This window comes from Sphaerodactylus townsendi, linkage group LG13 (assembly GCF_021028975.2).
Source record: "Sphaerodactylus townsendi isolate TG3544 linkage group LG13, MPM_Stown_v2.3, whole genome shotgun sequence".
Lineage (NCBI taxonomy): Eukaryota > Metazoa > Chordata > Lepidosauria > Squamata > Sphaerodactylidae > Sphaerodactylus > Sphaerodactylus townsendi.
In genome coordinates, this window is record NC_059437.1 from 56,666,139 (window position 1) to 56,687,273 (window position 21,135).

The following is a 21,135-nucleotide window of genomic DNA, read 5'->3' on the forward strand; positions in this document are numbered from 1 at the left end:
CACAAACAAGAAGAGGTTAGATTGTCTTAGGCTGTCAAAGACTTGCCTCCGGACATGTTTGCAAACTCTGCCCGCTTCTGCACCCCCTTTCTGGGACTAGCAAGCTCCTCACGCTGCTGGAGGCGTGTCATGTCCACAAGGGGAACTGTATTTCCTGTAAATTGGGGCCCCGTTCTCCTATCTGCTAGCCCTTTGGGGAAGTCCAGTCTTTGAACATTTCAATCCACTGCAAAACGTTTCCTGATCGGAAGTGAGGACAAATGATTAAAGTCATGCAAAGGATGTGAGAAATTGGTAGCTATTATTTTCCTCTCCCCGCCCAGATTGCTGCAGCTCTGAGTCCCCCCCCTCAATGGAAAGGCTTTCCATGTCTTCTTGCAGTTGCCACTTGACGTGATTTCATCCTCTCCCCGCCCCCCCGCTCTTCTCCACTGCAATGTTCATAGCTGCCTGCTTTAAACAATGAAAGACAAATTCACAAGATCCTCAGCCTGCTGACTTTGGACACCACATCTAACATACAGAATATTTCCCTTCTCCCCGCCCCCATATGCTGTCTTGCGCAGCCCTGGCCCTTGGACCTCTGCCCCATCTGCTGCATGTCAAAGTACTTGGCTCAGTTAGAGTCCAGGAGCGAGCATTAATCTCAGCAAAAATATGACAGCTTGGAAATTAAAAACAAGGTTAGGCTTGAGGGATGCAGCGCTGGCAAGAAGGTTCTGGCAGGACTTGGACACGAGCATGTGATGTCTCGGCCAGAGCTTCGCAGTCCAGCTGAGATTTTCTCCACCGCACCTGCTGGCAGGCGTTGCGGCTTCTGAATCACGGCAATCCCTCCGTGGCTCACGGAGTGGCTCACAGCTGCGATTGGTATGTTATTCCTCACGGCTCCAAGGTTTCAGAGTGGCATCCTTCGTGGATCTGGTCTCATTGAGTCCTCTCTAGCTTGCAGCGGCAGTCGCCGCCTTGCGCCTACCGTTCCTCCGTTCTGGTGTAGACTTTCTCTTCCTTCCCTTCCTTCCGTGCAGCGTAACGGGCCAAGACAAACAGGTAGTCACTAAGCCTGGAAGTTGGGGTGAGCAAGGAGTTAATGCATTGTTCACAGAACAACTAGAGGCACCAGAAATACCCTTTTATCCTACGAGGCAGGAGAAAGACTGGGCTAATTCAGCTAGCGCAGGGGTAGGGAACCTGCGGCTCTCCAGATGTTCAGGAACTACAATTCCCATCAGCCCCTACCAGCATGGCCAATTGGCCATGCTGACCAATTGGCCATGCTGACAGAGGCTGATGGAAATTGTAGTTCCTGAACATCTGGAGAGCCGCAGGTTCCCTACCCCTGAGCTAGCATTTCCTTGGCTTGCAGATCTTGTGTTCGAACCCAGCGTTTTCAGTCTCCTTTCTCCTCCCCCCCGCCAAAAAAAAAAGATGGCTTGAATTGTTGGAGAGTCACTTCAACTCCGAGGAGCGAAGCCTCACCTTGAGAGACGAAAGGTCCAGCTCAGTCAACGGCAACTTTATACCACTGACAGACGGCCCGTGACCCCTGCCCCTGCAGACTGGTGACCCAGGAGGAAGCACGGACACCACGAAGCACGCAAGGCTTAAGTTACCTGTTCAAGTACTTGGCCACGTTCGCATCCGCTTCTCCAGATTTCACTAAAGGAACGACACTGCAGAGGATTTTTTTAAAAGGTCAGATTTAGATTGATAATGTAAAGCAGACTAGCTTGGGTGCCCCACACAACATCGCAACATTCCTTCATTGCTGCCACTCCCAAAGTCACCCACAATGTCAGCATTCCAGGCTTATCAGCAGTTTCAAAGGCCCAATTTACTCAAAGATTGCAACAGTTTCTGCAAAACTCCTACCAGCATCGCCTGCACCCCGGTTAAATCACCCCTGAGTGTTATTGTGAGGCTGACAGTAACTTGGCAGTTCAACGGTTCCGTCCCAAGCAACACACAAAACACAACTGCCCACAGGCACACAAGAGGGCTTCTTCAGCCAGCCAATCCCCTTCCGTTTTCGAGGCATGCAGAGCTTCGAAGCTTACTGAAGGCACTTACCACCTCTCAGCTCTGCGACAGACGGCTCTGGAGAGATGGAGAGCAGCGCTGCTCTTGCCCCCAGACTGAAACGACAGGAAAAAGAGGCAGGGAAGAGACATAAGAACATAAGAACTAGCCTGCTGGATCAGACCAGAGTCCATCTAGTCCAGCTCTCTGCTACTCGCAGTGGCCCACCAGGTGCCTTTGGGAGCTCACGTGCAGGATGTGAAAGCAATGGCCTTCTGCGGCTGCTGCTGCTCCTGAGCACCTGGTCTGCTAAGGCATTTGCAATCTCAGATCAAGGAGGATCAAGATTGGTAGCCATAGATCGACTTCTCCTCCATAAATCTGTCCAAGCCCTTTTTAAAGCCATCCAGGTTAGTGGCCATCACCACCTCCTGTGGCAGCATATTCCAGACACCAATCACTTGTTGTGTGAAGAAGTGTTTCCTTTTATTAGTCCTAATTCTTCCCCCGCAGCATTTTCAATGGATGCCCCCTGGTTCTAGTATTGTGAGAAAGAGAGAAAAATTTCTCTCTGTCAACATTTTCTACCCCATGCATAATTGTATAGACTTCAATCATATCCCCCCTCAGACGTCTCCTCTCCAAACTAAAGAGTACCAAACACTGCAGCCTCTCCTCATAAGGAAGGTGCTCCAATCCTTCAATCATCCTCGTAAGGAAGGTGCTCCAATCCTTCAATCATCCTCGACTTCTGCCACTGAGGCAGCAAAGAGGCAGGGAAGAGACTTCTGCCACTGAGGCAGCAATTTTCAGCGTCCCCCACCCTCACTCCAAAACTGTCAAGGGGAAACGTGCGGTGGGGATGAGAGAGAATTTGCCTAGGGTTCGTTCTTCTGGGGAGTCAGCAGCTGAGGCCACACTAGCTGCTGAATCACGTGGATGTAGGCACGCACTTCTACTACCCCAACCTTAAAAATCATGCAAAATAGCTACCGGCAAAATGAAAGCTGTCAAAGGTGGAAGCTGGTCCGAGTATCGATCGATCCAGGTCTCCAGTTCTAAGATGGGCTTTTCACTAAAGGACGTTCGTTCTATAGAGGAAAAAAGGATGTGAGTGGAGGAAAAAAAACCCCACACACATTTCTCTCGCCCCTGCAGACCCTGCCCCCCCCTCCTCCAGATGCTTCCTGAATTTCTAGTTTTGTCCCTTGGCACAGTTCTGGCTGTTTCTTGGATGCTGTAAAACCTACGCCAGGGAACAAGAACATGTCGAGAGGAGGAAACCAGCTGAAAAGTGCAGGGCTTGTATTGAAAGAGGGGTTGGCCCCCTTCTTCTGTAATTACTTAAGTGAGACTCTCTGGCAGAGGAGATCGGAGTTGCCACGTTGGAACCGGCATCTTGCAGCATACGCTGTACCTGCAGGAAGAAAGCGAGGGAAAGGGCTTTTGAGTTTTATAAGATACCCAATCTCCTGAACAGCTCTGATGTACTCTTTTGTGAAACTGTTGCAAATTTTATACTGGAAATTAGTAATTTTAACTGTATTTCTTAACCTTGTTTTGTTTTAAAATTTTGTCCTGTTTTATATGCCAATAAAGGCTTGTGTTGTGTGAGTAACTGTCTTGGAAAAGATGGCCGTTGCCATTGCAAAGCCAATTGGCCATGCTGGCAGGGGCTGATAGGAATTGTAGGCCATAACATCTGGAGTGCCAAAGGTTCGCCACCATGGCCCTAGTTCAACAGTCTAGCCATCGTTGCACACTGGTAGCAACATACTGGATTATATGTTGGGATCTGTCCTTTGCACCGAGCAATGAATTTGTGTACCGGATGCCCTAAGCCAATAGTTACCCCTCACCTTGTGAAGCTCTTCCAAAAAGGAGTGGTTGTGTTCACTGCCAAATTCAGCACACAACCTGGAAAACAAGAGGACAGAACTAATCGCAAGCTCTCTGCCTGACTCCTACAAGAATTTGGTATTTCACAATAACTCTCTCTGAGCATGTCTGGGTTATCATTCTGCTTTCACAGACACTGTTTCCTCAGGAACTGAAATGCTGCCCTGGCCATATTCGAGCGTACGTGAGACAGGTGGACTAGGAATGAAGCAAGCAAGGAAATAAAGAAGGAAGGAAGGTCTGGAACAGGTTCAAATCTGTAATGCAGACCTGCCCTTATTTCTGTGGGTGTGTGCCACGCTTGTTAAATCACCGCCTCCCACTTTCTCACCACCCTGTTTGCTCAGTGCACGTCGGAAGCATGCTGAGAAATGCAATAGCTTCTGCCCAGGTTTGTCACAATCCCAAGGCACGCAGGGCTGATGGCAAGTGATAGCGAGGCTTCAGTGCTCGGCCCAGTTTGATTGTTCATCTGGAGCAGAAAGGGCATGATGTCACGGGTGTGGAGGCTGCAACAGCAACACAGCCTTTTGACAGACCATCACTCCCCATTCCTCCTGCTCCCCTCAGGATGTACATCATGCATAGGCCCAGTGACCAAGACGCAGACCGTCTCAATAATAGCCAGGGTGAGAATTTTTCACTGGCACCCTCACAGCATTGATTCATTGCTTCTCTGGAACATCCAGGCAGACAGCAAATGCATTTTAGCTATTCTGCCACTTACCCTATGGTGGAACTTAATTCGTCCAATGTCCCCAAGGCGTCAAAGATCTGGTCATCTTTTGCTCTCCTCTCCCCAGTGAACGTGCTGGAAAATCCTTTAAAACAGGCAGGATACAAAGGTTCCAACTGCTCAAAGCCAGACCCCGCAGGCTGGTACACGAGCACAGTTTTCTATGCATGATTCCGGCAACAGAATGTGTGAACCAACCCCGTTGAAAGCCTCTGGTCTTGAGGTTGAAGGCAAATCTACAAGTGCAAGTCATCACTTGATGTTGTAAGTATCACAATGTGATTCTTAACGAGATCCTATTATAATCTTCTATTAAACTGCACAAACGTTCTGTCACAGTTACACTCCAAGTTCTTTTTAAAGGACCAGAGCTGGTGAAAGATTCTACATTTGTTTGCCTGTGTAAATTAGAATCTGAAGGTGTGGCATGAAAAAGATCCAGTCAAAGGATCTCCAATGGCGGGATCTGGAGAAGGGCTTCCTGGAACCCTGGAGATTTGCATAAACCAATCCTGAGCAAGATTGTCTAGGAGGGGTCTGCAACCTGCGGCTCTCCAGATGTTCATGGACTACAATTCCCATCAGCCAATTGGCCATGCTGGCAGGGGCTGATGGGATTTGTAGTCCATGAACATCTGGAGAGCCACAGGTTGCAGAAGATCCCAGGTTCAATCCCAGGAATCTCCATTAATGGAATCTCGGTTGCTGGGAGTGATCTTTTTCAGGAGCTCTTAAAGAGCCATTCCTAGAGAAAGGAGTCTTGCCACAATCAAAAGACCAACAACATTCATAAACTTTCACAGACTGCACCCCACTTCTTTACATACAATGAGCAGATCTTTGCAAAATGTGCTTATCTGATGCTTGAGACATGAGCCTCCTCCCCCAGCGAGCACCAGATGATCAACAGATCAGATAATGTCAAAATGGGCCAGTCCCCCATAAGCCAGCTTCGGGGGTGGGGGGGTGCTCTTAGCGTTGCCCCGGCTCACAGTTGCTACCTTTGTCCCCAGTCTTCGTGTAGATCTTTGGGACTTGGCTTGTCCTCTTGGGTTTGGCATCTAGGCTAAGGTGGAAAAAACGAGATAATTAAATAGTTGTAAATATTAAAATGCAGCAGGCTTGAAACGGTTCAGTGTGCAGTGTGAACACAACCTTTTAAACTAGTTTAGGTGATTCGCATCAACTTGGACCGGTTGAAAAATAAAACAACCAAGAAAGGATGAGCAATAATATTTACTTTCCAGGTCTTTATTTATTTACTAGGTTTAAAGCCAGCTCTCCCTGTCAAACCAGGCTAAGAGCAGCTTTCCCTGTACCAATAAAAAAATGTACAACATTATTAATTTCCTGCATATTTATTTCCTGTCCATCATCAAAGTCTCTGGGTGGGGTACAATCATAAAAATACCACAAAAATAGAAACTTATTAAAACCAGTACAAAACAGAAGGGAAGAGAGATCCAAGATGGATCAAGCCTGCTGCTGGCTTCAGCTATAAGCCTGGCAGAACAGGTCTGCCTTACAGGTCCTGCAGATGGATCCTGCAGGGCTTTCATCTCATTGGACAGAGCAATCCACTAGGTTGGGGCCAGAGCTGGGGAGGCTCTGACCCTAGCCAAGGGCAGTGGGGCACTTTTCAGGGCCAGGGATCACCAGTAAGTTGTTGTTTGCAGAGCATAATATTCTTGGGGGGGGGGGGGCAGATTGAGAGAGGCGGTCCTGCAGACACAACGGGTGTCTAACTCTGCTCCTCCACATGTTCATGACCACAATTCCCATCACCCCCTGCAAGTACGTTGGGTGCCAACCTCGGCCCTCCAGATGTTCGTGAACTACAATTCCCATCAACCCCTAACAGCATGGACATGCTGGCTGGGGCTGATGGGAATTGTAGTCCACGAACATCTGGAGGGCCAAGGTTGGACACCTGTTTCTTCTCTTTCCTTTCCCTAACGATGACTTCGCATTCTTCAGGCTCATCTAAACTCTGCGCATGCGTCCTTGACACCTGCAACGCCTGCTCACCTGGGCGGCTCGCCCTGCTGCTGGCTCAGCGCGCGCCGGACTAGTCCCCACCGGGCGGCCGCGGCCACGCGGATCAGGCAGCGCCCACTCGCCATCCCCGCCGGCGCCCGAAAATGTCCCTCCCCGGCCACCGTTGGAAATCTCCTGACCGGCGCGCCAGCTCCTCCCGCCGGCGCCTGATTGGACAGAGGAGCCCTCCTCCCGCCCCGCCCCCTTAGGCGTCACCGGCCACGCCTCCTTCCTGGAGCGCACTATGAGAGAAGGCGGCCGGGACAGGTAGCGGCAGGTAGGTTCGTCAGGACAGGTAGGGAGCTCTGCTGCACCTGGCCAGGAGGCCCCCGAGTGTTCTTTGCCAGCTGTGTGAGGGTGCTCTGGGGTGGGCGTGTCCGTGTCCCCCTTGGTAGGAAATAGGGGAGGACAGGTAACCCCCCGTGTGTTTCAGCACCTTCTGATCTTGGGGGATGGGGGTGGATTTCTGAGAAATGCCGGCTGGAGTTGCATAAGCGTCTGCTGTAGGACAGCTTAAGATTTTTGTCCCTGGGGTCACCTGTTTGAGTCGGGTGACACCTTAGAGGCCAGTGAGATCACCTGACAGGAGTCAGCTGCAATGTATTGTGGAAGGGTTTCCTGGCTGCAATCAACTGGCAATTGTGGTTTTTCTGGGCTGGGGGCCGTGGCCTGGTGGCTTCAGCTCCTCTTGTCTCATCTGCATCTAGAAGCTAAAACCACCAGACCAGGGCCACACAGCCCGGAAAAACCACAGCAGCCAAAGCTTCCATCATTACATACCTTGAAAACTTCTGCCAGCCCCCCTCCAATCGTATTGATCTGTAAGGTGCTGCTGTGCTAGAATCCAGGTGTTCTACTCTGTCATGGCTACCCTCTGAAATTCTGCGCTGAAGTCACCGGTGCTCGGGGTGGGAAGAGGTGCTGAGTTTTGTAAAGGAAGTGTGTGATTCTGCAGCTGGGAGTGCAGTGGGTGGGTGGGGGGTGCTGGGAGTGCTGAAACAAATTTGGGATCTAATTGCTGTTTGTTTTTAAACAAGAACCTTTGCACCTTTGTACGGGAATGCACGGGTGTCAGTATGTTCCTGTCTTTGCAGAGGAAGGAATGCTGGCCAGGACTCTATGTGTGTCTGCCCCTGGGAAGGTCATACTTCATGGTGAACATGCTGTGGTCCACGGCAAGGTAGGTGTGTTGGCTTCTGTCTCCTGAACAGCCTGGCTTGTGGCTTAGGTGGGATTCAGCTGTCTTGGATAAATGAACTGGGAAGTAATTCATTTATAACAGAACTAGGTAGGCACTAGGACCCAAGCGGAGCATTCTGAAACGACCTGCCCAGCACATGGCAGATGTACCTTGGTGGGCTCATCCTCATCCCTTTCTCTTTCACAGGCTGCCGTGGCCGTGGCCGTGAACTTGAGGACCTTCCTTAAAATGACTCCTCGGAATGACAGCAAAATCTTAGTAGAGCTGCCAAATATCAGGACCAGACTGTGCTGGGACACCTCAGAACTTCAACCGCTGTTAGAGGCTTTCCCTGGTAAGCAATACGAATGTTACGGTAGACGAGGGAATTCCCTCATCCCTCTCGCCACCGCTGTCGCACCAGAATCCCTGGCCATCTGCCAAAGTTCATCTTTGGGAGGCCTGGGGCTACTTGCTGTCGGCACCCTGGGCTCTGTTTGGGGGTGAGAGGACTGGGTATTCCTTGCTGAGCTGATGGGCCCCCTTGCGAGAGCCCTGCCCCTCCTATACTTTCTGCCTGGACATTGCAGTGGGTCGGTGCCTCTTGCTCCTGCCATTCAGCCATTCTCTTTTGCTTGCCCCTTCGGACCTAGTAGCCTCTCTTCCTGCAGGTTGCCTGTGTGATGCCTCCTCCTCCCCCCTTTCAGGTCCCTTCTCAAATCTCTCTTTTGCCATGAAATTGGCATTGCTCAAGACCTCATCCAGAGCAGAGACTTCAGACCATCTGGATGTAACAGCATCCAGTGGTTTTTGTCTGTTGCTTTTGCTGCTGTGGTCTTTTCCTTTCATTCTTGATCAAAATCTAGATGTAACTTCCTCAGAAGAAGAAGAGAAGAGTTTGGATTTATATTCCCCCTTTCTCTCCTGCAGGAGACTCAAAGGGGCTGACAATCTCCTTGCCCTTCCCCGCTCACAACAAACACCCTGTGAGGTGGGTGGGGCTGAGAGAGCTCCGAGAAGCTGTGACTATCCCAATATCACCCAGCTGGCGTGTGTGGGAGTGCCCAGGCTAATCTGAATTCCCCAGATAAGCCTCCACAGCTTAGGCGGCAGAGCTGGGAATCAAACCCGGTTCCTTCAGATTAGATGCACGAGCTCTTAACCTCCTACGCCACTGCTGCTCCTTTCTCAGGACTCTGTTATGTTCCTCTGTGAAGCACCATGGATGATAAATAGATCAAAAAGGGCTGGTCAGATTGTATTGTGGATTTCTGGAATCTGGGGAAGGGGATCCTTTGCCAAGACTTCTCTTCAGCTACATTGAGGGGCTCTGTGGAAGGAGCTTCTCCGTGGCAGAGTTTGGCAGGCTGTTAAACCACAGCCAGGGTTGTACAGATTGAAAAAGAATACCAAGGTCTATTGTCGAAGGCTTTCACAGTAGGAATCGCTTAGAACGTTGAGGGTTTTGCCTGCATCTGTGGCTGGCATCCTCTGAAAATGCTACTGGAACACGGCCATACAACCTGGAAAATCCACAGTACTCCAATACCAAGGTCTCTATCCAGAAGAGTCTTAATAATCACATTATTGTCTGTAATTTATGCACATTGGGGGTTGGGGAGAGTCTTTCACATTAAGAATATTATCTCATTGTCTTGGCTGTCTTTTTTTTTTCTCAGCTGACCAAACCGAATCTCAACCCCCCAACCCAGAACAAGTAGAGAAGTTGAAAGCATTTGCAGGGCTCAACAACACAACTGCCACCCCGCAAAGCCTGGCTACTCTTGCATTTCTGTACCTGTACCTGTCTATCGCATCCAGATGTGGGTAAGGGCATCCTCAACATCTGCTAGGTCAACAAGAGCCATCAGATTTCACTTGGATCTGAGCTGAAGAACTGGGGCCAGTTTGCCTCTTAAATCTGCTGGTGGTTTGTCCACTGGGAGGCAGCAGGGTCCTCTGCAGACAAACAAATAGCTCACCTTATCCTACAGATTCAGAGCAGATTACAGGACGTGCCTGGAGATACTTGTAAACATTTCTCTTTGGTCCCAAAGGCTGTGCTGTTTCTCATTGTAGAGAAATGGGTCAGTGAGAGAGCGTTTCATGCAGAAAGTCCCAGGTTCAGCCTCTGGCATTTCCAGTCAATAGGATCGGGGGGGGGGGGGGGGGGGGGGATGATGTGATGTGAAAGATCCCCCAACTGAGATTCTGGTGAGCTGCAGCTGGTCAGAGCTTGACAGGTGGGTTATTTGGTATGAAGGCAGTTTTGCATATACGTGGGGCAACAGGTAATCAGAATATCTTTTTTAAAGTGAAAGTCTCTTTATATTTTCTGTGATAGCCTTCCTGATACAGTGTTCTTCAGGTGTTTTCCAAAGCCATCTAATGCATTGGGGGCACATTCAGTTGTCCTAAACCAGTGGTGGCGAACCTTTGGCACTCCAGATGTTATGGACTACAATTCCCATCAGCCCCTGCCAGCATGGCCAATTGGCCATGCTGGCGAAACTGATAAAATTATGGATTCATAGTATCCTAGAGTGCCAAAAATTCACTACCCTGATCCCCTAAACAAACCTTGGATTGTCTGTGGAATAAACTGGCCTGAAGGCCTTGAGCTTAAATGGGCCCTTCCTTGTGGCAAAGTTGAGAACTTTTTGGACACCCTCACTGTTTCTGATGGTTGAAGCAGGTGCCTGAACAAACCAGAGCTTGTTTCTTATCCACAAACTGGGCTTCTCTTCAGCCCTGGAAGGAGGAGTGGAAAAGCTTGTGGGCTTCCCTCCTGTTGACACCATGAACAAATTGGGACTTTCTTTTGGCAACTGAGGGCAGCAATTGATTCCCCACCAAAGTTCTTCCCAACCAAAGTTTTCTGCATATATAGCGATCCCTCAGGCTCGCCAACGGGCCTCTGGTCGGTGCCATAATTTCCTCAGAGCTGGAAAATGAGCTGCTGTGCTCCAAAATGTGAATGTAAAACCACTTTTCTCTTGACACCAGCTAAAGAGGTGACTGCAGCTTATGCTGTGTATCCTTCCCTGTCCTAGATTCATGCCGAGTGCGGACATCGTGGTGTGGTCTGAGCTGCCCACTGGGGCTGGGTTAGGCTCCAGCGCTGCATATTCGGTCTGCCTGGCAGGAGCCTTGCTTTCTGGCTGTGGAGTCATTGGCTACCCTCTGGAGGAGGGCCAATCTGAGAGCAGGTAAGGTTCCAGCAGAGCCTGGAGAATCTGGAGAACCGGGTTTGATTCCCCACTCCTCCACCTGAGTGGCAGAGGCTTCTGTGGTGAACCAGATGCATTTCCGCACTCCTACATTCCTGCTGGGTGGCCTTGGGCCAGCCATAGTTCTCTCTGAACTATCTTGGCCCCACCTACCTCACAAGGTGTCCGTTGTGGGGAGTGGAAGGGAAAGGAGCTTGTAAGCCACCTTGAGTCTCCTTACGGAGAGAAGCAGTGGCGTAGTGGCTAAGAGCAGTGGCTAAGAGCAGGTGCACTCTGATCTGGAGGAACCAGGTTTGATTCCCAGTTCTGCCACTTGAGTTGTGGAGGCTTATCTGAGGAATTCAGATTAGCCTGTGCACTCCCACACACACCAGCTGGGTGACCTTGGGCTAGTCACAGCTTTTCGGAGCTCTCTCAGCCCCACCCACCTCACAGGGTGTTTGTTGTGAGGGGGGAAGGGCAAGGAGATTGTAAACCCCTTTGAGTCTCCTACAGGAGAGAAAGGGGGGATATAAATCCAAACTCTTCTTCTTCTATAAATACAAACTCTTCTTCTCCATCTGTGGTAGTTTCGGAAGGTCAAAGGTCTTACTGGGAGGCTGGGCAGTGGTTGCGCTGCCAGAATAGGGATGGTTTGCTGCTCTTGCAGTCTCTTCTGTGTGCTTTGCTAACAGGTGGTCCAAAGAGAATCTGGCCGTGATCAACAGCTGGGCCTTCCGGGGGGAGCAGGTAATCCACGGGAACCCATCCGGGGTGGACAATTCAGTCAGCACTTGGGGTAGGTTTGCTGTTCTCTTATTCTATTTCTTTCACAAAGTTGACGTATGATTGAGTTCCTCTGGCCGGGTCACAAAGGCCACCATGTCCCGCTCTGTAACTCAGCTTCTTTCTTCACATGTTTAGGTGGAGCTCTGCGGTACCAGTCGGGGAAGATCTGCTCATTGAAAAGGTAGCGTTCTTTCGGGCTGTTGTGGTTTCTGCCACAAGAAGCTGTGGTTGGTCTTGGAGACAATGAGAATAAGACATTTCAGCCCTTGTGGCCATCTGTATCCTTGATCCTTGCGCCTTCAGCAGTGACGTAGGAGGTTAAGAGCTTGTGTATCTAATCTGGAGGAACCGGGTTTGATTCCCAGCTCTGCCGCCTGAGCTGTGGAGGCTTATCTGGGGAATTCAGATTAGCCTGTGCACTCCCACACACGCCAGCTGGGTGACCTTGGGCTAGTCACAGCTTCTCGGAGCTCTCTCAGCCCCACCCACCTCACAGGGTGTTTGTTGTGAGGGGGGAAGGGCAAGGAGATTGTCAGCCCCTTTGAGTCTCCTACAGGAGAGAAAGGGGGGATATTAATCCAAACTCTTCTTCTTCAGAACCAGGGTCTCCTGAAGTCCCTTTGGATCTGGTGCATTAATATGGGGAACATAGAACATGCCTAAGATGATGAAAAAGGAATATTTAAATTTGGCCTTTCTGTATTAGAGTAAGTCTTAGTCCGCACTGCATGTGAGCATCTGCCTCTGACATTCTGAAAATCATTTATTTGGGAGGTGGGGGAAGTAGAATTGATTTTTTGTTTTTTACTGCTCTTTTCTGCTCTTGGAGTGGCGGCTCTTTGGCTGCTTAGGGCTGGGATGGGGGAACTGGACTTTCTCCTGCTTTCGGGCACCTGATAGCTGCTGCATTCATCCGGGCAGTATTACTTTTACGGCCAGCTGGGAGACAGGGACTCCTTGCCAGTGATTGGTGTTTCGATAAAACCCAGAGGGTAGTGTTCCAAAGAAAGCACTCCTGTGGTGCCACCCGGCACCTTCTGCTAATGCATCGGAGTCAGAGTCTGTTAAAATCTCCTGCGGGCTGTGAAATTGCTTTGCTCTGTTTGTGTTTAATGTTCGTGCCGGTGGTTCTCACGGAGCTACAATGCGGCGGCTGCAGGGTCTTCTCAGTAGTTCAGTGAAGATTCTTGTGACGTGGTGGCCGCTGCTGCCAAAGCAACATTTAACAAGAAATCTGTGTGGCCAATCAAAAGCCTTGCTGGCCACAAGGCCCGTTTAGCCCTGCCCTCTGTCTAAAAACATTTGGCGGGCACCGGAAAAGGTGTCTGTGGGTGCCAAGGTATCTGTGAGCACCATGTTGGGGACTCCTGTTCTGAGGATCTAAAGTCACCACAAACAGCTGCTTTTCTTATCTTGTCCTTAACACCAGCCCTGTGAAGAAGGCCTAGAGAGAGGGGTAAAGGACTAGCACAAGCCCCCCCCCCCCCCATGATTAAAACCCAGATCTCAGTGATGCCAGCTTCAAATGCTAGCCAATGCACCAATACATACTTCCTCTGAAGTTCTGTCCTTGGATTTCAGTCCCCTTGTTTTGAAGTCTGGAGACGTAGGCAGAGGTGGAATCCAGCAGGTTCTCACCAGTTCCCGAGAGTGGGTTACTAATTATTTGTGTATGCCGAGAGGGGGTTACTAATTGGGTCCGCTTTTCCATCTCCATGTCCTCACCTCCCTGAGAGGCATCCTGCCTTTGAACGTGAAGGTTCCATATAGCAATTGCGACTAATAATGTAACTCCCTGAACTGGGTTAATCCCTTTCAAGTACTGCAATTCATTGATTCTCAGCCTTTCGTAACTTTTATCTCACCAGTCTCTATCAAAGAACCTGTGTGTTTCACCATTGCTGTGTTCAGATTTGTGAGTTGGGGCATTTTCTATAATGTGAAGATGATTTAGAAATGACCTGGTTCAAAAACATTTTGGGGGTCGTGGTGGGGTGGCTGCCCATGGGGGGGGGGGGCATCCAACTCAGGTTTTGCCCCGGGCTCAGGTTTGCCTAGGTACTCCTCTGCCCCCCTTGCTGAGAGGGGGCTGGCGAGGGAACCTGTTACTAAAATTTTTGGATCCCACCACTGGACGTAGGCAACTGTTCATTATTGCAGCCAGTAATTTCGGAGTCAAGGAAGGCTGAGGAAGCACAAAACCCAATGGAATGATGTACATGGGCCCTGCCGGGATGGAGACTAAAGTGTGTATCTCTTTCCCCTCCCGCTGTCCCAGAGTGCCCACATTAAGGATTTTGCTGACCAACACGCGGGTTCCTCGGAGCACCAAAGTGCTGGTGGCAGGAGTCAAAGACAAGATGATGAAGGTATCTGTCTTACCTGCCTTCTCATTCATTTAGAGAAGTTACGGTTTACCAGCTTACCATTCACGTATGCAGTTTAACATGGTTGCTTATGTATCTGGCTTCTCCCCCCTGGTCTGCGTACACAGAAAGAGGAGGAACGCCGGCAGGATGTTTGCAAACGTGTGTTTAATGGTTGTTGAGCGCAGCTTAAGGTGCCAGCTGGAATTACTTGTGGAAGAGAAGGTGGTTGCCCCAGCTCCTGGGCTGCCTCCTGCCTCACTTTGCAAAGCCCCCCACTGAGTCAATATGCAAGATATCTATCAATTCCTTTTTCCTGAGATCTAAGGGGGCAGAAACTGCTGCTATGTCTCATAACACTCCAAATGACTGGTGTCTCCTCATGGAGGTGTTTGGGGTCTCCCCAGCACACAAGACTGCAGGTGGGGGCCCGGGAGAGATGGGAGGCCCAGGGGAAGCTGCAGGGCTCCAGCTACGTTTGCAGTTGGTGCCCTTCTAGGGCTACTGGACCACAAAGACCTTCCCCGGAGGCTCCACTCCTCGTCTTTTGCTGCTGGTATCTCTCTAAAAAGATGCTGCTGCTGCTCTCAATTGGCAGAGAATGCTGACCTTTACAAGGCAGGCCCTCCTCCCCCTCATGACATCATTTTTCAGAAGACGCAGCTGGCTGATTTCCGCCCCCCCCCCCCCCCACACACACACACTATTGAGAACCTTGCCAGGCTCTCTTGCTATGATGGTTGTGGAAGTTCCCAAAAGGGTGCAAATGCGGAATGGTGCTGTTGCTCGGGATTTCCAACTTACTCTTAAGAACATAAGAACAAGTTAGCTGGATCAGACCAGAGTCCATCTAGTCCAGCTCTCTGCTACTCGCAGTGGCCCACCAGGTGCCTTTGGGAGCTCAACATGCAGGATGTGAAAGCAAGGGCCTTCTGCGGCTGTTTGCTCCCGAGCACCTGGACTGTTAAGGCATTTGCAATCTCAGATCAAAGAGGATCAAGATTGGTAGCCATAGATCAACTTCTCCTCCATAAATCTGCCCAAGGCCCTTTTAAAGCTATCCAGGTTAGTGGCCATCACCACCTCCTGTGGCAGCATATTCCAAACACCAATCACACGTTGCGTGGATAAGTGTTTCCTTTTATTAGTCCTAATTCTTCCCCCCAGCATTTTCAATGGATGCCCCCTGGTTCTAGTATTGTGAGAAAGAGAGAAAAATGTCTCTCTGTCCACATTTTCTACCCCATGCATAATTGTATAGACTTTGATCATATCCCCCCTCAGACGTCTCCTCTCCAAACTAAAGAGTCCCAAACGCTGCAGCCTCTCCTCATAAGGAAGGTGCTCCAGTCCCTCAATCATCCTCGTTGCTCTTCTCTGCACTTTTTCTATCTCTTCGATATCCTTTTTGAGATGTGGCCACCAGAACTGGACACAGTACTCCAAGTGCGGTCGCACCACTGCTTTATATAAGGGCATGACAATCTTTGCAGTTCTGCTTTCTTTTCTGCTTTTTCTTCTGCTTTCCTTCTGCAGTTTCCTGCTATAATGGAGCCGGTCCTCACATCAGTAGATGCCATTTCTCAGGAGTGCGAAACTGTTCTTGCAGCGATGGCTGAACATCCATCACTGGAGCACTACCCTGTTCTAGAGGTGAGAGAGAGTCCTGAACAGCAGCCTTGAGGGTGGTAACCTTGTTTTTCAGAATGCCAACCCCATTTGCAGTCTTCCGGGATGCTAAATTCTGTTCTGGGGATCAGATTCCAAACCGTGCTTCCAGATGTGTCATGTGGGGAGGGGCCACAGTCGAATGCAGAGCTTCCTGAGTTTGTGTAAAAATTGTCCTTGCTTTCTTCTGCATTTGAAGGGTCTCTAGTAGCAAAGTAGAGATGAAACAATTCCACAACTGTAGAAAATGCTTTTTTTGGAAAAACAGACAGTAAAAAGCAATATTTTTGTCAGTCTTAAACTGTTTTTACTAATGAAACATTCATTGGTTAGAACTTTGTTTATAAAACCGAACTATTCGGTATATTTATGGAATTTAAAAGTACAAGTTCCTTCGTTTTCTGCAAGCAAACCTGAGAAAGTACTAGAGTCAACATAGTTTCCCTTGGATGTGTATCAATTTTTCCCATCTGAGATAAAAAAATAAACACTGAAAACATCTGGCTGTAGTAAAAGGGAGCATGTATACTCCACCACCCGGAGCCCCTTGGGGATAGGGCGGTATAAAAATCGAAAGAATAAAATAAATAAATAAATAAATTTACTGTGACAGGAATGCTCTCATACTTCTGTCATATTTGGATATCCAGTTGAACTTTATGGCATTACAAACCTTTGGCTCTTGAGCAGTGTGTTTGTTGTCAAACTCATCGGCTCAACTGTTCTGTCTGTTGCATATATAGGAATTGTAATTGTTGATGCAGCTTGTTTTATGGGAAAATTTTCCTGCTATGTATTTTGTGTGGGTAAAACGTGATCGAAGCATTTCTTCATTCCAGAAGGCCTCTCATGGGGGTTTTCTTCAGCGCTTCCCAACAGTTCTTCATTTTTCTGATTGGGAGGTTCTCAGGGGAAAAATAATCTTTGGTCTCTTTTTCCAGGCCTTCCCATTTCTAGGGATAGGGGTCTGGAAGCTCTTCAGGCCAGTGGGAATAGCGGGTTCAGGATTTAATGTTTATTTTTATTGTATTAAATTTCTACACTGCCCCTCCCCTCTCGGGCTCAGGGCGGTTTCCAACATGAAATAAATATAAAACATACAATAAAACTATAAATATCTACTTTGCATTAACATTTTAAAAAGACTTTACGTCTGCCTACGAAAACAAGGTGATGAAACTTCCATTTCACTGAGCCCTTGTTGTACCTTTCAAAGGAAGGGGCAGACAAAAACCACCCTGTTGTAGGCTAACAGGGCATGGGGAGGAATGGGGAGGCCAGAGATGGCAACTGTGACTGGCTCAGCCATCTGCCTGGTGGGACAGCTCTGTCTTACAGACCCTACGGAGCTGCACTAAATCCTGCAGAGCCCTGGCTTCATGGGGCAGAGAGTCCCCCAATCAAAGTGTGTTTCTGCCCAGAGGGTGGAGCTCTGGGGCTCCTCCTTGCAGGTAAACAGTACCTCCTTTTTGACAGGAGCTGATGGACATAAACCAGCACCACCTGAATGTGATGGGCGTGGGCCATTCCTCGCTGGACAAAGTCTGTCAGCTGACCGCCTCCCACGGACTGCACAGCAAACTGACGGGGGCCGGTGGAGGAGGCTGTGCCGTCACCTTGCTACGGCCAGGTCAGGATTGCGGGCTTGTGTCCGTCTTGCGTGCTTGCTGCAGGGATTGGAAATGCTGGCCTTTGTCAGGTTCTTCCATCGTCACTTTCTGTCCTTCAGAGTCGAAGGCTGTGGCCTGATCGAATGGCCCCTGCAGCGCTTTAGTGAGGCCATGGATGCCTTCCTAGATGGCCAGATGTCAAGTGTGTGGCAGTGATCTAGTGCAGTGATGGCGAACCTTTTTGAGACCGAGTGCCCAAATTACAACCCAAACGCCACTTATTTATTGCAAAGTGCCAACCCGGCAATTTAACCTGAATGCTGAGTTTTTAGTTTAGAAAACACCGGTTGGCTCCCTCTTCCGTGCCCCACCCGCTCAAGCAGGGGCCAGCCTGCTGTAGCCTCCAGCAAGTCCCGCGTGCACCGCTCTGTGCCTCTCTAGCATCTCTGCCTCCTCTGCACCCCCCACCCCCGGGCAGCAGCCACCTGGAGCACAGGCAGCCAGCCGAGTCCTCCTTTCTCACCGCAGTGCGCGCACATCGTGCTCAGTGGCCCAGGCCAGCCTAGATATGTGTGTGTGTGTGTGCGTGTGTGGAGGGGGTGATTTTCCACCCCCCAAATGTCAAAATCTGTGTGTGTGTGCCCACAGAGAGGGCTCCGAGTGCCACCTCTGGCACCCGTGCCAAAGGTTCGCCATCACTGATCTCGTGGGTCCGGGCCTCTTTTGAAGCCTGCCTGGTGGGGATGGATGACGCAGTTGTATCTGGGAAAGCACCAGCTGTGAGGGTGAGCCCTGTGGATCCGTTCTGCTCTGGAAGTGTGAAATGTGGATCTTGGCCAGCTTGCGCACTTCTGTGCATAACTCATCAGTTCCCGATGCAGGGCAGAACAGCAGTTTTGGGGAGCTGAGTCTGTCGCGGATCGAGCCTTCCACACGCTAACGGTCACCTTCCTTTCATGGCAGACACGACCCCTCCGGTGGTGGAAGCTGCTGTCCGAGACCTCAGCGACTGCGGCTTTGAGTGCTGGGAGACGGACATCGGGGCCCCTGGAATATGCGCCCACTCACCACAGTCACTCAGAGCAGAGGTGCTGAAGGCGTTCAGCGGGGTGTAACCGTGGCAAGGAAAGAGTTTTTCTGCCAATTGCTTTGGGGTCCTGTCTTGGCCCTCTGGCGTGGTGGGATCTTTCTGGAGGTTTTCCGCTAGATTTGCGTGGACTGAGATCGAGCTTGAGCCGTGGTGCAGCAGCACAAATGGGCCCTGTTGGTGAGAGTTCTCAGCCAGCCTTCCTGTGCCTGGCTGGCACATTGTTTGTGCAGCTTGAAGAGCCGGGGCTGTGGGCTGGCATCTGGTGAGCCGATCATGATCTTTTCTCTTGCAAAGTCTTTCTGTTCACTGCTGTTCATGCACTTCTGGATTCTCAGACATTTGGCTGCTGTTCTAATTCTCCTTTGCTTCTGGGCCACGAAGAATCCCCATCCTCAGGAATGAACTAACTTGACTGGTCCCGGCGAGGCCGAAAATCCTGCTGGACACACTGAGACTGGAAGTTTTTAATTGGTCTGCTGTACAGATTAATCAACTAAGACTTGATTTGCGGGGTTGATTTTAATCAGTGGAGCTGTTAGTCAAAAGGCACATTGAGTAACTGTTGTTTCAAGGGAGGGATTAAAAATGGAACCTTAAAGATGGCCTTCTATCCAAGAGCGGTGGCTTCAGTTCACTGAATTGGCCTCCTTTAGCAGCTTCTTGAAGGCCCTTCCCGTGCTGAGGGTTTTGTAACCTGGGCTTTGATTCAAATGCATGGGTGGTTCATTGATGCATAGTGTGCTCTTGGCCCAGCCACTGAGGCTGTCTGTCCAGAACTGAAATGTTGCCTCTGGCTTGGGGAGGGCAGTGCATGGCCACTGAGAATCTGAGCCTTTTGCACAGCTGCCCACGAGGAAGCCGAAAGCCACCCTGTCTCTCTCTGCCGGTCCTTCCCCCTCTGCAGTGAACAGTGTCCTGCTGACCCACCTCACCAGGTAGCTGTAAAGATCACACCAAGGAATCTGTGTCAGGCACCTGGAAAGCATAAGCATAAGCATTTTATTGTCATTGTGCACGCGCAACGAAATTTACAGCAGCATTCCTCGATGCACACAATTTCAGACTCATCCCCCATCCTCACTTTCCCCTTCCTCCACCCATCCCTACACAGCCCCAAACACATCAACACGAAGCCGCGGAGTTCAGCATAGCCGCAGCTCTAGAGTAGAAGCTGTCTCTAAGCCTCTTTGTCCTAGTTTTGATAGACCTGTATCAGTGTATAAATGCTGCTGCTGTTCTCCTCAGTGTTTCTTGCCAAATGAGCCACTTGGTCAGGGGTCCCCACGATGGTGTCTGCTGATGCCATTTCTGGGACCACCGGGTGTCTTCACAAAGTGGGCAGGGCCAAGTAGGACTTCTGGTTTACTATTGGAAATTTGATTGGCTGAGCAGATTTTATAAAATATTAATTTCAGTGTGTAACTGAAATTAACCCGTGGCAATGATTTTGTACCTGGCTCTGCCTCCTGTGGCAGCCATTTAGTTGCGGCAACCACCAGCCCAGTTCAAAATCCCAAAAGTCCCCACAGGTTTAAATTTTGGGTGTTTTTGCTACTTTAGCCATAGCATAGCTGATGGCTGGTGGACACCAGGGGGCAGCAGAGGTCCATCTCTCCAACAAGGGCCCCTTAAATCTTCAAGGGGGGGGGGACTTCTCCCCACCGCAGAGAAATCTTTCCAATGAAGCGAGTCCCAGCAGCCCAGGCCCCCCCCCCCATTTTTTTAATTTCTGTGAGTGATTGCATTGCTGCCGATGTCGCTCATCAACACAGCTGGCAGTAAGAAAGGTCCCTGCCCCGTAGGGGTCACAATCTTGGGGAGACAATGTAGGGAAGGGGGTGGGGAAATAGCCAGGAGGCCAGAAAGAAATCACGATGAATGAGGCCAGAGTCTTCAGCTCCCCTGTCCTACCTCAAAGGGTGGCTGTGAAGACCTGGGGAGGCAGAGGGGCTGGTCTGCTGATTCTCCCATCTTTTGTCCTCCTTGGCGCAGAGTGCAGCATGACACAGTTTGGCCTCAGTGGGTTCTGTGCTGTGTTGAGTAGCCCCTTCTGAGCGAGGGATGGGGGCAGAGTCTGGCTTCTGGGTTGGGGGGGAGGGGAGGGGAGCTGCCACCCGCCTTTCTGTCCCTCTCTAGAAACTCATTCTTGGCTTTTTTCCCCCTGCAATATTAATATTTCAAAATTGTACGTTAAAATAAAGATGAAATTCTACACTTGCGAAAATGTTTTTGACAGCTGTGAGCAGACTTGAATTGTACAAGCACATATTTTCTCTACAGCTGACGTAATTCTGCTGGGGAGTGGGTGGGCAGTAGGACTGCGCTTGGTCATACACTCCATGCCCCCCAGTAAACTCCCCCTGTTTTCTGAGGGGTCAGCTAGCCTTGGCTGCACACAGTCCAGCCGCCTGGGTTCAGACCCCAGAGCTTTGGGGAAACCACGCCTCTGAGCATGGAGAGGATTTGCACCTGGGGCTGCTGTCCCATTTTTCACTGCTGAAGCAATCTGGGGTGCTCCCCATGCTCTCTGGC

General features: G+C 50.1%; 2 protein-coding genes across 4 annotated transcripts; one reads left to right on the plus strand and one right to left on the minus strand.

Annotated features, from left to right (window-relative positions):
- Positions 1-6,813, minus strand: MMAB (metabolism of cobalamin associated B). Its single transcript, XM_048514284.1, has 9 exons — positions 6,683-6,813; positions 5,656-5,720; positions 4,646-4,739; positions 3,879-3,936; positions 3,364-3,436; positions 3,013-3,110; positions 2,071-2,135; positions 1,614-1,673; positions 1-1,063 (listed from the first exon to the last, which is right to left on the minus strand). Exons 1-9 carry the CDS (start codon positions 6,775-6,777, stop codon positions 973-975), a joined length of 699 nt encoding a protein of 232 aa, XP_048370241.1. The 5' UTR covers positions 6,778-6,813; the 3' UTR covers positions 1-972.
- Positions 6,814-6,875: 62 nt separating this feature from the next.
- On the plus strand, positions 6,876-19,213 carry MVK (mevalonate kinase). 3 transcript variants are annotated; one of them, XM_048515021.1, is made up of 11 exons: positions 6,876-6,968; positions 7,786-7,871; positions 8,079-8,226; positions 9,551-9,698; positions 10,925-11,080; positions 11,776-11,879; positions 12,005-12,050; positions 14,148-14,238; positions 15,772-15,888; positions 17,380-17,533; positions 18,477-19,213. In XM_048515021.1, exons 2-11 carry the CDS (start codon positions 7,794-7,796, stop codon positions 18,626-18,628), a joined length of 1,194 nt encoding a protein of 397 aa, XP_048370978.1. In that variant the 5' UTR covers positions 6,876-6,968; positions 7,786-7,793; the 3' UTR covers positions 18,629-19,213. The 3 variants fall into 3 exon arrangements, with proteins under 3 accessions (XP_048370978.1, XP_048370979.1, XP_048370980.1); XM_048515022.1 differs by having other exon boundaries at positions 6,927-6,972; XM_048515023.1 differs by having other exon boundaries at positions 6,938-6,986.
- The last annotated feature ends 1,922 nt before the right edge of the window (positions 19,214-21,135 follow it).